The sequence below is a fragment of the Petaurus breviceps genome, unplaced genomic scaffold, assembly GCF_028583685.1.
Source record: "Petaurus breviceps papuanus isolate PSGF00001 unplaced genomic scaffold, PetGlider_PUasm1.0 90779, whole genome shotgun sequence".
NCBI classification, from domain to species: domain Eukaryota; kingdom Metazoa; phylum Chordata; class Mammalia; order Diprotodontia; family Petauridae; genus Petaurus; species Petaurus breviceps.
The window spans coordinates 4,906,419-4,920,080 of NW_027187344.1; the positions used below are offsets into that span (position 1 = coordinate 4,906,419).

General features: G+C 40.7%; 1 protein-coding gene across 1 annotated transcript in view; it reads left to right on the forward strand.

Annotated features, from left to right (window-relative positions):
- The window catches only part of CCDC180 (coiled-coil domain containing 180), a 119,362-nt gene that overhangs the window by 23,142 nt on the left and 82,558 nt on the right, over nt 1-13,662 (forward strand). The window contains exons 10-14 of the mRNA XM_069069269.1: nt 1,682-1,801; nt 3,311-3,390; nt 4,888-4,976; nt 6,168-6,290; nt 10,866-11,039. Coding sequence (XP_068925370.1) covers nt 1,682-1,801; nt 3,311-3,390; nt 4,888-4,976; nt 6,168-6,290; nt 10,866-11,039 — 586 coding nt within the window. The remainder of the gene's footprint in view (nt 1-1,681; nt 1,802-3,310; nt 3,391-4,887; nt 4,977-6,167; nt 6,291-10,865; nt 11,040-13,662) is intronic.

Here is a 13,662-nt window from a genome sequence, read left to right on the forward strand (position 1 = left end):
ACATCAGTTAATTTCCACCGGATTTTGAGTTACAAATTTTCTCCCCGTTTTTTTCCCTACCCAACACCCCAGAATAGCAGTCCCACAGGATATCCTCCAATCTTCTCTATCCCATATCTTCTCCCATACCCCCTTAGACTTTTCCAGTAGGGCATGGTGGATCTCTATGCCCCAATGTCTGTATATCTTCTTTCCCAATTACATGTAAGATAGTATTAATAGTAGTATATATGTATATATAATTTTAAACATTTGATTTTAACATTTTGAATTCCAGATTCATTCCCTTCCTCCCTTGTCACCCACCCTTACTGGGAAGATAAGCAGTTCAGTATAGATTGTACATGTTTAGCTAATGCAAAACATTAACATAGCAGATATATTGTAAAAGACTGACTATATTTCCCTCCCTCCTATCCCATGTCCCACTTGTTCTATTCTCTTTTTTGATCCCATCCCTTTTCAAAGGCGAGTGTTTCCAACTTCCCTCTGCCCCCCAGCCTGCCCTCCCTTCCATCATCCCCCCTCTCATGCCCTTCCCCCTACTCTCCTGTAGGGTGAGATACCCTATTTAGAGTGTATTTCATTCCCTCCCCAAGCCAAATTCAGTGAGAATAAGGTAGACCCATTCCCTTTTGCCTTCCTGTTCTTCCCCTCCATTGTAACCATTTTCCCTTGCCTCTTCTTTATGAGATAGTTAACCCCATTCTGTCTCTCTCCATCTCCTCTCATTATATTTCCCTCTCTCATCTCTTAATTTCCCCTTTTAAGTATCATCCCTTCCTATTAAATTGGTCCTGTGCTCTCTATCTATGTATACCTGTAAGCATATATACACACATTCACATATGTATTCATGTGCCCGTATACCCTCTGATATATACATACTTACTTACACACACATTTATATATATATATATATATATATATATATATATACACATATATATATAGTTCTATTCCCTTCAATTATTTTCATACTGAGAAAAGTTTTATCAGTTACAATTTTTGTTTTTCCATGTAGGAATGTTAATAGTTCAACTTTGATCAGTGGCTTATGATTTCTTTTCCCTGTTTACCTTCTCAAGCTTCTCTTGCTTCTTGTAGCTGGATGTCAAAATATGCCAGGATTTCAAAACAAAAAAAAAACCAATTGCCTATTTGGGTGGTGATGGGGTAGGGGTAGGGTAGATATACATTATGTTCATTTTTAAAATTTTAATTTAACTTAATTTTCAGTTCTAAATTATCTTCATCCCACTTCCCTTTATCTCTTCCATTGAGAAAGCAAGAAAAACAAAACTTGTTATAAATATGTATAATAAAGCAAAACAAATTTTCACATTAGCTATGTCAAAAAGTAGAAAACTTCATTCTGAGTCCATCACCATATATATTATGTTCTTTTTTTCATTTGTATATGTAGTTATTTTAAATCTAAAAATGATCATGCTGAAGATAGTCTCCCTATTAAAATATAGGGGTTACTAAAGCCCTTAGACACGTAGTTTATGCTCAAATTAGGAATTCCTTATGATTAGAGCTGCCTCCTTGCTAATCTAGGTATTGGGAAATAGGTGAGGAAGTGAGGGTCGAATTTTTTTTTATACATCTGGGGATTGCATTTAAAAACTTCTTTGATTTCCCCTCATTCCTCCTCAAATATTTTTGTGTCCTTTAGGGAATTCATGGAGACTGAGAAGATCCAGCATCCTCCATCTGTAAAGCAAGAAATGGATACCATGACAAGAGAGCTAGAAAGATTAAACCAGGAGAGGACCAGAATTCTCCACTCAGTTAGGTATGGAGAGTAGTGAGCAGAAGTGCCGCTTGTGAGTGTGGCTAAATGGAATCACTCACTAATAAGTGAAGAGAACTAATTCTGAGGTGGGGAAGAAGAGGGAAAGGATGAAGAGATGAATATAAAGAATTCTAGAGGATGTTTCCAACTTCAAGATTTTTTCTTTATATTTATAAGCTAGGCTTCAATGAAGTAGCATGCAGTGATACCCAGAAGACTGGAAGTAGTGAGTGTTCCTCACCCCCTTCTCCCAATCAGGGTGATGCCCTGGTGCAAATGTACTGGCTATTTTTGTCAATGATGACACAGGGGAGGAGGAGGAGGAAAAGGAGGAGAAAGAAGAGGAGTGGGAGGAGAAAGAGGAAGAGGAGGAGGAAGAGCAGGGAAGAAGAAAAGAAGAAAAAGGATGAGGAAGAAAGAAGAAAAATGAGGAGGAATGAAGAAGAAGAAGAGGAGGAGATCATCACCATTCTGCTCCAGAAGACAGAACTGTTTACTAGGGGTAATCACAATTGGGTAGGTTCAGTGAAATCTGCAGTTTCAGATTTCTGTGATTCAGATTCTGTAATTTCAGATTTCTGAAATTCTGTAACTTGGTGGAGGAAGTATTGGGAGGTGAGTTGTGCCTGTGCCACTTTCTGACCCCCTGAAGACACATTGTATGGGGAAAGAAGGATGAAAGGAGAGAAGGAAACATTTATTAAGCACATACTATGTTCCAGGTCCTGTGCTAAATACTTTATAAATATTTTCTCATTTGATCCTCAAAATAATCCTGGCAAGCAGGTGCTGTTATTAGCACCACTTTACAGTTGAGGAAACAGATAACAGAGTTGAAATGACTTTTCCTGGGTCACATAGCTACTAAGCCTCTGAGATTGGTTTTGAACTCAGATCTTCCTGACTCCAGGCCCAGCATGCTATCCCTTGTCAACAGTTCTGTCTACTAGACTACAACAGTACCTCCTTTAAAAAAAACCAATGAAAACTTGTGGCATAATAGAATGATACGACCAGTGCATTTGTACTAGAACACCTGCCTGATTAGGAGAGGTGGTGAGGAAAACCCACCACTTCCAACCCCCCTGGGCCTCACTACACACTACTTCCTAGGAAATGCAGAAGCACTTGGAAATCTTGGACCGAATCTAAGACTCCTGGGCCACCACCAATTGAACTTCATCCAAAAGACATAGTACAGGGGTGGGGAACCTGCAGACTTGAGGCCGCATGTGGCCTTCTAGGACCTCAAGTGTGGCCCTTTTACTGAGTCCAAGTTTTACAGAACAAATCCTTTTATTAAGGGGATTTGTTCTATGAAGTTTGGATTCAGACCTAGGGCTGCACCTGAGGACCTAGAGGGCCACATGTGGCTTTGAGGCTGCAGGTTTTCCCACCCCTGGAGTGCAATCCATTTTTATGCAGATGCTACTTGATTCCAATAAGGATAAGTATAAATTATATCGTGAAAGCCTATGTCCCTTTGAAACTTGGTTCTCCTTTTCCCAGTGATATTCTGCCTCCAGCCTACACAAGAGAGAACTTAGATGGATGGTATGCTTCTCTTGAGTCTTCAAATAAAGCCTTAGGTAAGTGACAATATTGGGAAGCTAAGATTTTGGGATTTTTTTCTTGACAGCTCTATTTAAGAAGAATAGAGAGACAGAATGATTTAGTGGAAAGGGTCTTGGCCTCAGATGCAGGAGGTCCCTTAGTATCTGTGTGACCTTGTAAAATGAGGGGACAGGTCTCTAAAGCTCCTTCTGAGTTTCAATCTAGGAGTCTACAGGTCCCTGCTCTGTGACTTATTTAAAATCATTGGACTTCTTTATCTTTTTTTCTGTCCCTCCCGTCCCGCCTCCCCAAGATGGCAAGCAATATGACATAAGCTATACATATACAATCACATTAAATATATTTCCACATTAGTCATGTTGTGAAAGAAGAATCAGAACAAAAAGGGAAAAGCCATGAGAAAGAAAAAAAAGATAGAGAAAATAGTATGCTTTTATCTGCAGTCAGACTCCAGAGTTCTTTCTCTGGATGTGGATGACATTTTCCATCATTAGTCTTTTGGAATTGTCTTGGATCATTGTATTGCTGAGAAGAGCTAAGTCTATCATAGTTGGTCATCACACACTGTTGCTGTTACTGTGTACAATGTTCTTGTTCTGCTCACTTCACAGACTGAATTATTCTTAAAGTAATATCTCTCATATCTTTCCCTCCTCTTTCCATCTCTGCTGCTGCACCCTAGTCTTGACACCCCACCCCACCTCTATCACCTTTCACCTGAACAATAGCAGTGGTGTCTTAAAAAGCATCCCTGACTTTTGTCTTAGACTATTAGAATTGTACGAAAGTTTAGAGGTCCTTGAGTCTACCCGCTTCATTCAACATAAGAGGAAGCTCACCCCCAGCAAGATGAAGTTATATGCCCAAATTCATCCAGCTAGTTAGGGGCAGAGCTGGTATCAAACACAGATCTTCTAGCTGCTCCCCTGCTATCTTGCACATGTTACCAGGGTAAAATGTGGGTAGGTCTGATTGTGTTCCCGCCTTCTTCCTCTTCCTTCTCTTCCCATACCGCCACACACTCCAAAATGTTCAGTGTTCCCTATTGCCTACCAAGTACTGTCCAAACTCCTCAGCCTGGTGTTCAACATCCTGCACAATTGGGACCCTTCCTATATTTCCAGCCTTGTCTCCCAATTCAATTAAACAAGCTTTTAGCCAAATGACATTGAAGCAGGAGTCTCATCAAATTAAGCAGGTCTTAGTTGTAAAGTATTAATGACATTGAGGATAAAACAGCCTTGGTCAAGGCATTCCCATGTAGCATGTATCTAGAATGGAGACAATGCAAACTTAATCCATTTGAAAGACAAAAGAATGGACACATCGTTCATTAGAGAACCCTTTTAGCTCTGTGGTATACTTAGACTCCTTAGCTTACTCAATTGGGAAGCCTTTCCAGAACGATGGTCACAGTAATTGAGAACAGCAGCAAATGTTTCTGAGCGGCTAAAATTCTTGCCCTGTGGGTATCAAACTGACTTGGATTTTCATCCTTTTTGTTTATAAAGATTACTGCATTGGGGAGAGCATGATGAAGATTCGCCTTCGGAATGAAGAAAATTGGCAGGAGTGTATGGACTTTGTGGAGCAGTGCAAGGTAGTGACTCCAGAGAGCCTTCCTCATCTTGGAGAGTTCTCAGAGGGGCAGGATTTTTAGGGTGTTGTGACATTTGCCAACATTAATGTGGGTATAGAAAGATAAAATATGATCAAATGAAGATAAAACAGCTCAGAAGGGTAATGTAACATATACCTGGTAAAATAAAACATTCACTGAGGGCTGACTAAATCCTCAGATCTGAACCAAAAAAAGCTAAATACCTTCAGGATGATTGCAGCCAGGTAGAACCTTGTGACCACTTGAAAAGTTAAAGGATCTCCTTTTTTGGTAATTTGAACAACAACAAAAATTCTTGCAAAACATAAAGGGCCTATACATACATATATACATGTATATGTCTCTTTCTCTCTACACACACACACACATACACATACTTACACCCACACACAAATATGTATGATGTATAGAGAGATGGTATTGAAGTTAGGAAGACCTGCATTGGAATCTTTGTCTTTGACCCTGAGCAAGTCACATCTCAGTGCTCTAGGACTATAATTTGCAAAAATAGGACTATAAATTGCAAAAGAAGTGCCTACCAATATTGATAGAGGGAATTTCCTCACCTGGGAGTTCCCAGTACCAATGAAATCACAGGTCCAAGCCTTATCTCGATCTACAAATATGCACCAATTTATGTACATGTAGGAGTGTTCTGGTAAATATTTAACAACTGCCTCTCCAGGAAAAAAATATGCACAGCACATTTTTACATTTAATCTCCATTAATACTTTTTTGTAGGACTTTCCCAACTCTAGATGATCAACAAAACAGTAAATCAAGCCCTGCTTTGTATCATCTGTCAGTTTCCAAAATGTAAATGCTCTCACTGACAAGTCACCAATTGGCTCTCAGGATCAGGATCAGCTGATGCCAACACACCTCTGAATACATGTACAACCCATACATGGGTGTGTATAAACAGTAATCCCAGAAACCACAGAAATAAAGCATGGAGGAGAGAAAAATAAAGGATAAAGTGTTTCTTATAACTTTTGTACATTATCCAAAGGGCAGTTGATATATTTTCCTTTCATCCATATACTTTTCCTTCTAGGATTTCTTGGAAAGAGGTAGTTGGTATTTTAAGTATTTCTAAAATATTACGTCCTGTCAAGTGTTTATTATGCTTACAATGTCATTAACTTAATATTGGTCTTTTTCTTTAGAGACAACTGCTGGACTGTAAAGTTTTCTCATTAGAAGAGATAGAACATTCCATGAGTCACTCCTTCTTTAAGATACTAGGAAACTTCCAGAGTCAGGTGGAAAATGAACTGGAAATGATGGGGGTAAGTCTCCAAAAGGCTCTTTTTCATGTCCTAGGAGAAATCAAATCTCACTTCTCCTTTGACAAGAATACTATATGTTCCAGTTAATAAAAGAGGTGACTGTTCTTTAAAATAGGTAGCATGAGCTAGCTTTCCAAGTGGTCGTTCTGACCTTGAATTTCCTTCCTTCCCTCCAACCTCAGGCTGTTTTATTGAGTGAGGACTAAATAAGGGAAGATTTACAAGGTACTTTGCAAACCTTAAAGTACCATAGAAATGCATTATTGTTAATAGTATTCTGTTGATTGGCTTAGATGTAATTTCTGACTTTTGGAAAATTTAAGTTAACTGATTGTACAGTTTGATCTTACTGAGTTCTTTAAAAGCTTAAAATTTACTTTCCTTTTGTTTGTTATGCTATTCAGCTAAAATGCATGACTTAAATCTTTAGTTCTGCCTCATTATGTACAAAATCACATTTGAATTCTTTTACCTGCCATTGAAGGTCTATACAATCTGTCCACAGCCTACCTGTGTCACACAGCCATATGTGTCAGAGGTAGAATTTGAACCCAGCTACTTGTGGTTTCAAGACCACTAGGCTCTACCCACTATAACACAGTGTTTTCCATATGAGAATATACAGAATTGGATTATAATTTCATAGAATTAGAGCTGGAAGTGATTTCAGAGGCCATCTAGTCCAATCCTTTATTTATGGATGAGGAAACTGAGGGCCACAGAAGTTAACTGACTTACCTGAGGTCACACAGGTAGTAAATGGCATAGTGATCATTTCAGTTAGTCAATAATCATTTATTGATGGCTTACTGTGTGCCAGGTACTGTGCTACATTGTGCTGGGGATATAAAAAGAGGTAAAAGACTTCCTTGCCCTCAACTCATAATCTAATGGAATTGTCAATCCAATCCTCTGATGAGCATTTTTTCCACTCAGCCTCAATAAGTACAAAGTATTTTAGGGGTGTGGGGAGTGGCTAGCATCTGGGAGACCAAGGAACCTTATGTAGGTGGTTGTGTCTTAAGCACCTACTATGTGCAGGCTGGAGTGCTGTGTGAGATTCAGTGTTCTTAGAAGACATGGTCCCTGCCCTCCACAGAATCATATGGAAGTGAGATCTAAACACAGATAACTGTGAGCATCTTTTATTTCATGACAAGCATATCAGAAAAGTACAAATCAGGGCTATGTGAATTTCAAGGGGGAAGGTCATTACTGATGGAGAGTAAGGGATGGCTTCATAGAAGTCGCAGCCAACGTGAGCTAGGCTTATGGCCTTTGGAAGATAATCACCTATGATGAGAAAAAACTGAGACAGCATTTACCTATATATCAGGTATGAAAACTCAAAATAAATCTCTAGATTTATTCATTCACTTGCTCATCCACCTGCATAGTCTTTCCACACTTGTGTTGTAAGTTCTGTGGGAAACACTTATATCTCCTATTGTTGCCTGAATTTGATCTGCAGTAATTGGGTAGAAAGCTACTTGCTCATCTCTAAGGGGTGAGTAATAAAGAATGTTCCTGGCCACTTAGAATCTCCATGTTAGACAGTAGCTTAGAGGAGGTTCAATCCCACCTTCCACTCCATGCAGAGAATCCTCTGCAGTTTTCCTGACATACGGCCATCCAGCCTCTGCTTGGCATTCCAGTGACGGGAGTTCACTGCCTCCCTCACAAAGCAGCTCATTACTTTGTTGAACAACCAATTGCAAGAAAGTCAAATAGTTGGAATCACCCAGTGTGCTGTCTCTTTATTTTATTTACCTGGACTAGAGGTAGAGGAAAAAGTAGTTAGTTCTAAGATACCATTGGATATTTCTGTAGAGTTGACTTTAATTTTATTGAATGTATTCTATGTGTAAGGAACTGTGTAGTTAATAGAGTATAATTAAAATAATCAAAAGAGCCCCTCCACCCCCAATCCTGTCCTCAAGGAAGGTGAGGATTAGTTGACTTTATGTGCTGCCCAGACTGTGATAGTGAAAACAAAGTACAGAAATGCAAAACGAAAACCCCCAAACGCAAAAGAAGTAGTTTTACCGAATGACTCCTGTAGTAATATCCAAACCGAAAAGGAGACATTTCTGCATGTGATGAAGCACAGTAGCTAGTAACCAAAGCAATGACTATGAAAGCCACCGTTAGTGATGGCTAGTGAGACAGATGCTGCCTTGTGAAGGGAAACAGACACTGAGACGCTGTGAGGTGGCTCTCTTCTCCTGCCCTTGCTCCTTGTCCGATTTCAGCTCTGACCCCTAGTACCCTGGCTGCTCTCTGGTGAGCATTCACCTCCTCCAGCCCAAATCTAGGTCTACCACGCCACTTCCCAACCCTTTCTAAGCCATGCTCACACCTTCCCTCCTTTCCCATCTCGAACTCTGAGAATAACGATCAACTCAATACTAACATTCCTAGAAATGGACTTGTCCCTCCAACATCCCTGGCCAAATCATTCCTTCCTTGTTGTCACTCCACTGATAAGCCTGGAGTCAGGGGAGACTGGAGTTAAAAACTGGCCTCAGATGCTATGTGACCCAGGAAGAGTCATTCCAACTCTGTTTATCTTAGTTTCCTCATCTGTAAAATGGAGACAATAACAGCACCTACCTTCCAGGATTGTTCTGAGGATCAAATGTGATGATAATTGTAAAATACTTAGCACATAGTAAGTACTATATAACTGTTAGCTATTATTATTAATTATTATTATTATTATACTCAGTGCTTAGCACAGTACCTGACACACAATAAATGATAAATAAATGGTTTGGGTTTTTTTTTGGAGGGAGGAAGGCAGGGAAATTGGGGTTAAGTGACTTGCCCAAGATTACACAGCTAGTAAGTATTAAGTATCTGAGGCCAAATTTGAACTCAGCTCCTTCTCACTTCAGGGCCGGTGCTCTATTCACTTAGCTGCTCCAATAAATGCTTTTTGCATTCATTCATTTAGGTTGTCTCCCACCTCTTATTCCCTAAGACTTCCCATTTTGAGCAATCCTTCTTGATATTCTTGAGAAACAGGTGCCTAGGTAATTTCTTTCTCATATTTCTGAGGAATCAGCTTACTGGGGGTGACTCTCTTTGAGAGTCAATTGTGGGGAGGAGAGGAAGATGGGGTGCTTCTCTGCAGTCCCTGTAGTTCTTGAGCTCTTTGGTACTTGTGTGGTGACCTCTTACACCAGGTGACATACTATGAGGTGGGTCCTGAAGGAACAATACTATTTACAATAAGGAACCAGATTTCTGGGGCAGGACCAGGGCTAAGACTAGGCCCCTGTCACCATCCTTGGGCCAGAACAGAACTTGGATTCCTACCAGCTATGGCCTACACCAACCCCTCTTGACAGAGGAGCCCTAGGAGCCGGAGCCGGAGCCGGAGGGAAGCCTCTAGTCCCACCTCCACAATCACTACCCTGTCACTAACTCTGCTCTGTCACCACTCTACCACCTGGCCCCACCCCAACCTCCTTCTCTAAAGGGTACAGAGCAGTGACCATTAAGCTCCCTCACTTTGGAGTAAATTTCCTGTGCCTTTCAGTAAATCTGGGCATTGGTATTTTACCTTGGTTACGGTTCTGGAAATATTACTTCCTAGAACTGAAATGGGGATCTTATTCATTATTTTTTAATATTCATTAATTTACAGCAAATGTTTATTGGGCATCTGCCAGCACAGGGAGAAATACTGTGGAAAGTGAAGTCAAAGGAATTGAGTTCACATGCCGAATGTCATTTGAAATTCATTATGTAACTTTGGCTGAACCTCTCTGGGCCACAGTGTTCTCACCTGTTAAATACCTTGGTATTGTTATTGTTTAGTCATAAGAAGATCCATCCAGTGTTTGAGAGGCCTTTCCTCAGAGCTTGTCAGGGACGGTGTTCTTCAGAGCCAAGAGCTCCAATTAGTGTATCTGGGTCAATGAATTACGCAGTTAGGATTTCTACTAATAAATCTAATTTGTTTCTGTTGACCATCGTTCTCTTGGTATAAGACTGTTCCCAAGCCTTCTAGACTAGCATTTAATTTACATACACCAGCACAAGTGATCTGTGAGCTAGTCCTTAAAAGCCTGTACACAAGGCTGTAGGAGGGGTCAGGCCATATTGCCTATTCTTGTCCACCTGCTTTAATATTTTATGGATATTAGTATAATATTAGATAACTAGGTGACACAGCAGATAGAGCCCTGGTTCTAGAGACAGAAAGACCTGAGTTCAAATCTGGATTTAAATCCAGCTTCAGACACTGCTTAGATGTATGAACCTGGGCAAGTCACTTATCATTTGCTGGCTTTAGTTTTCTCATCTGTAAAATGGAAGTAATCATAGCACTTACTTTCCCAGGCTGGTTGGGAGAATAAAATGAGATAATATTTGTAAAGCACCTGGCAAACTTCTCTATTAATGCTAGCTACTAGTACTGCCTATCAATTATCCCTCATTCTTGGAACAGACACTGTTTTGTTTGGAAGGGTCAAGGATTAAAGAAATGGGTAGATCTCCATCTTTCTTCTTGTTAAGCAAACAAATAAGAGATTCTTTGTATTTTGCTGTATTTTGTTCCTCTAGAAAACCCTCGAGGAGGCAACTAGACAGGCAGAGGTACAGATCCAAGATCTATTCATGTATTTACAGAAAACTCTTTGTCTTTGGGAGGTCCATCGGAACTGCCTGACCCAGGAAGAGAATGAGCTTGAGAAGAAACTAGAGCAGTATCGCTATAGATACAATTATGAGACTGAGGTAAAGCAAAAATATTATCTCACATACACAGAACATATTGTCGTTTACCAAACTTACTTCAAAATAAGCCTATGAGGTGGGCAGGGTAAGGACAATCCACTTTGATGGATTCAAGGTCTCTCTAGTGAGTGCAGGTCACAACCCATCCATGATTTTACTTTCTGCTGTTCTGCACTCCATCTTTCCACAGATCTCCCACAGGAGATCTAATCAACATGCTACAGGCCTTTCTCTTTTCCTGTTAAGATTGCAAGGATAGCAACATAGCACTAGGGCCATCCATCTGTTATCTCTGCATGACCAACCCACCTCCTCTTCTGGTCATACAAAAATTTTTATCATACACCACATCCTTTTCTGACACTTTATCACCTTGGAAGCACCAAGAGGCCACAAAGGCCCAGGAACCTTTTTTGGAACAGGCCTGAATTAGGTCAGTCCAGTGTTCAGGTTTGGAATTGGAATCAAATGAGATATTTGTAGATCCTCTAGTATTTAGTGAAAGAATGTGGATTTAGCAATAGCGTGGAAAGAATATTCAGCAAGGATACAGCATTGATTCACTTGGACCCAGTTCTTTTGGTTTGGCATTTGCTGTGATGGCCTTCTAAGGAAGTAGCATTGTGAAGCCTGAGGAGTTTTTGTGCTCAGGCAACTAGGAAGCTATGTCACCAGTTCAAGCCTTGGTCTCCTGGACCAACTAGTTCATGAGAACAACATTTTTAGGAAAAAAAATAGAGTGAATTATGTAGCTTAGTAAGATACCTTAGTACATATCTCTCCTACCACCTTTACCTCTTTGTTTCTCTGAAAATAGTAATCACATCCATAATACCCTTGCTTCTGTATTGGGTGTGCCAATGGATTGCCCTATTATTCCATTCATCATCTTTGTGAAAATTTCCCAGACCAAAATTCCCTCCCCTGGCCACCATTCGTTTGTGTGTGTTGTCTTTCCAATTAGAAATTAAACTTGTTGAGAATAGAATTTTGTCTCACTTTTGCATTCGTATCCTCAGAGCATAGCACAGTGCTTGGCACCTACTCTGGGGATACAAATGCAAAAGTGAGACAAGTTTCTGTTCTCAACCACATACTCACAAGTGATTATCGATAGTCTTAACAATGATAACCTAGTTGTTGTTTTTTTTAAAACTTTTTGATTGTTGTCACCAAATCCCAGAAAAGTCTTTAGCCCTTGAAAGATGCTTTTGACCTGACCATCTAACAGGCTTATCTGACTTCTCCACCTCAGTACTCACTCTCTATTGAGGCACTGTGTGACCCACATACTTGGCAGAAGCTCTGCAGATTAACACTTGATTTCAGACCAACATCTCCCAGTCAACCTAATGCATTTTATCAGTCTTTTCCCATGTTCCTTCAATGGCTTCCCAAAGGCACGAGGTCAGCCAGGTACGTCAACACCTCCAAATCATTCTAACCCATGTTCTCTACAAATTGTTGAAAAGGGCAGGAGTCTACAATATACCTTGGAGCATATGCATATTACTGGCATAATCCTGCCAGGTATAGACTTTGAACAAGTGAATTTAAGTGGACCAGGGCTCCACACCATGAGTTCATGAACTGTGTGCTTGGGCCACCCGTGGCTTTGAGTCTTAGTTCTGCATAGTAGGTACTGCTTCATTCCCATGGCAGAGGAAGACAAGACAGCCTACATCTCTAAAGCAGTCCATCCAATCTGAGTTCACATTCTCTGGGTATCTCAAGAGGAACTGGTAAATGGCAAAGTACTGGGAAGGCATGGAAACACCCCCTCTTTTAACATCTTCATGAAAGATTACTCACCTCTCAACCAGCCTTTAAGTGACAAGCCTTTCCAAACCTGCCTATGCTGGCCCTCTAGAGGCCACAGTCTGTTACCCGGACCACGCTCAGGTCCTTTCTAGATTACTAGAACCTGTCAGAGGTGGCCCTTCACTGGCATAGTCTTCAAGAATCCCAAGTCAACTCCACATTACATTGGGTCATCAAAGTAGGGCTTCTTTGGGATTATTATTTTCCCCACTTTCCAGATGAGGAAAATAAGGCTCAGAGAGTTAAGTAACTCATTTCTAATCATGCAACTAACAAGTTGTGGGGGGAGGGGACTAGAACCTCAGCCTTCTGACTAATGGGCCAAGGTTCTTTTAAGTATGTCACACAGCTAGTCTATTTCTTAACAGGCTAGCAGCAGAGGTCAACCAGACAATGCCAGTTTTATCTTTGTGTTGTTGCCTCCAACAACACTGAACCGTCCTGGGATTTCTCTCTCTAATCCAGTTGATTATATAAGATCTGTGCTTGTCTTACCGGTAGCATATTTCAGTGCCTTAGGTAAGGGGCCCTTCTGGCCTTCAACTGCAGTTCTTGGCTTTGTTGTTCAGAACTATCTTACAGGCAATAATTAGATGCCAGATTCACTTAAGTAGGAGAGTACAGGATAATGTTCTCTGAGGCCCAAGCTAGGTCCCAATTAGTGGAAGCAGGGGTGGGGAACCTGAGGCCCCAAGGTTACATGTAACCCTCTAGGTCCTCAAGTGCGGCCCTTTGACAGAATCTAAACTCAGGTGGGGAACCTGTGGCCTTGAGACCACATGTGGTCCTCTAGGTCCTCAAG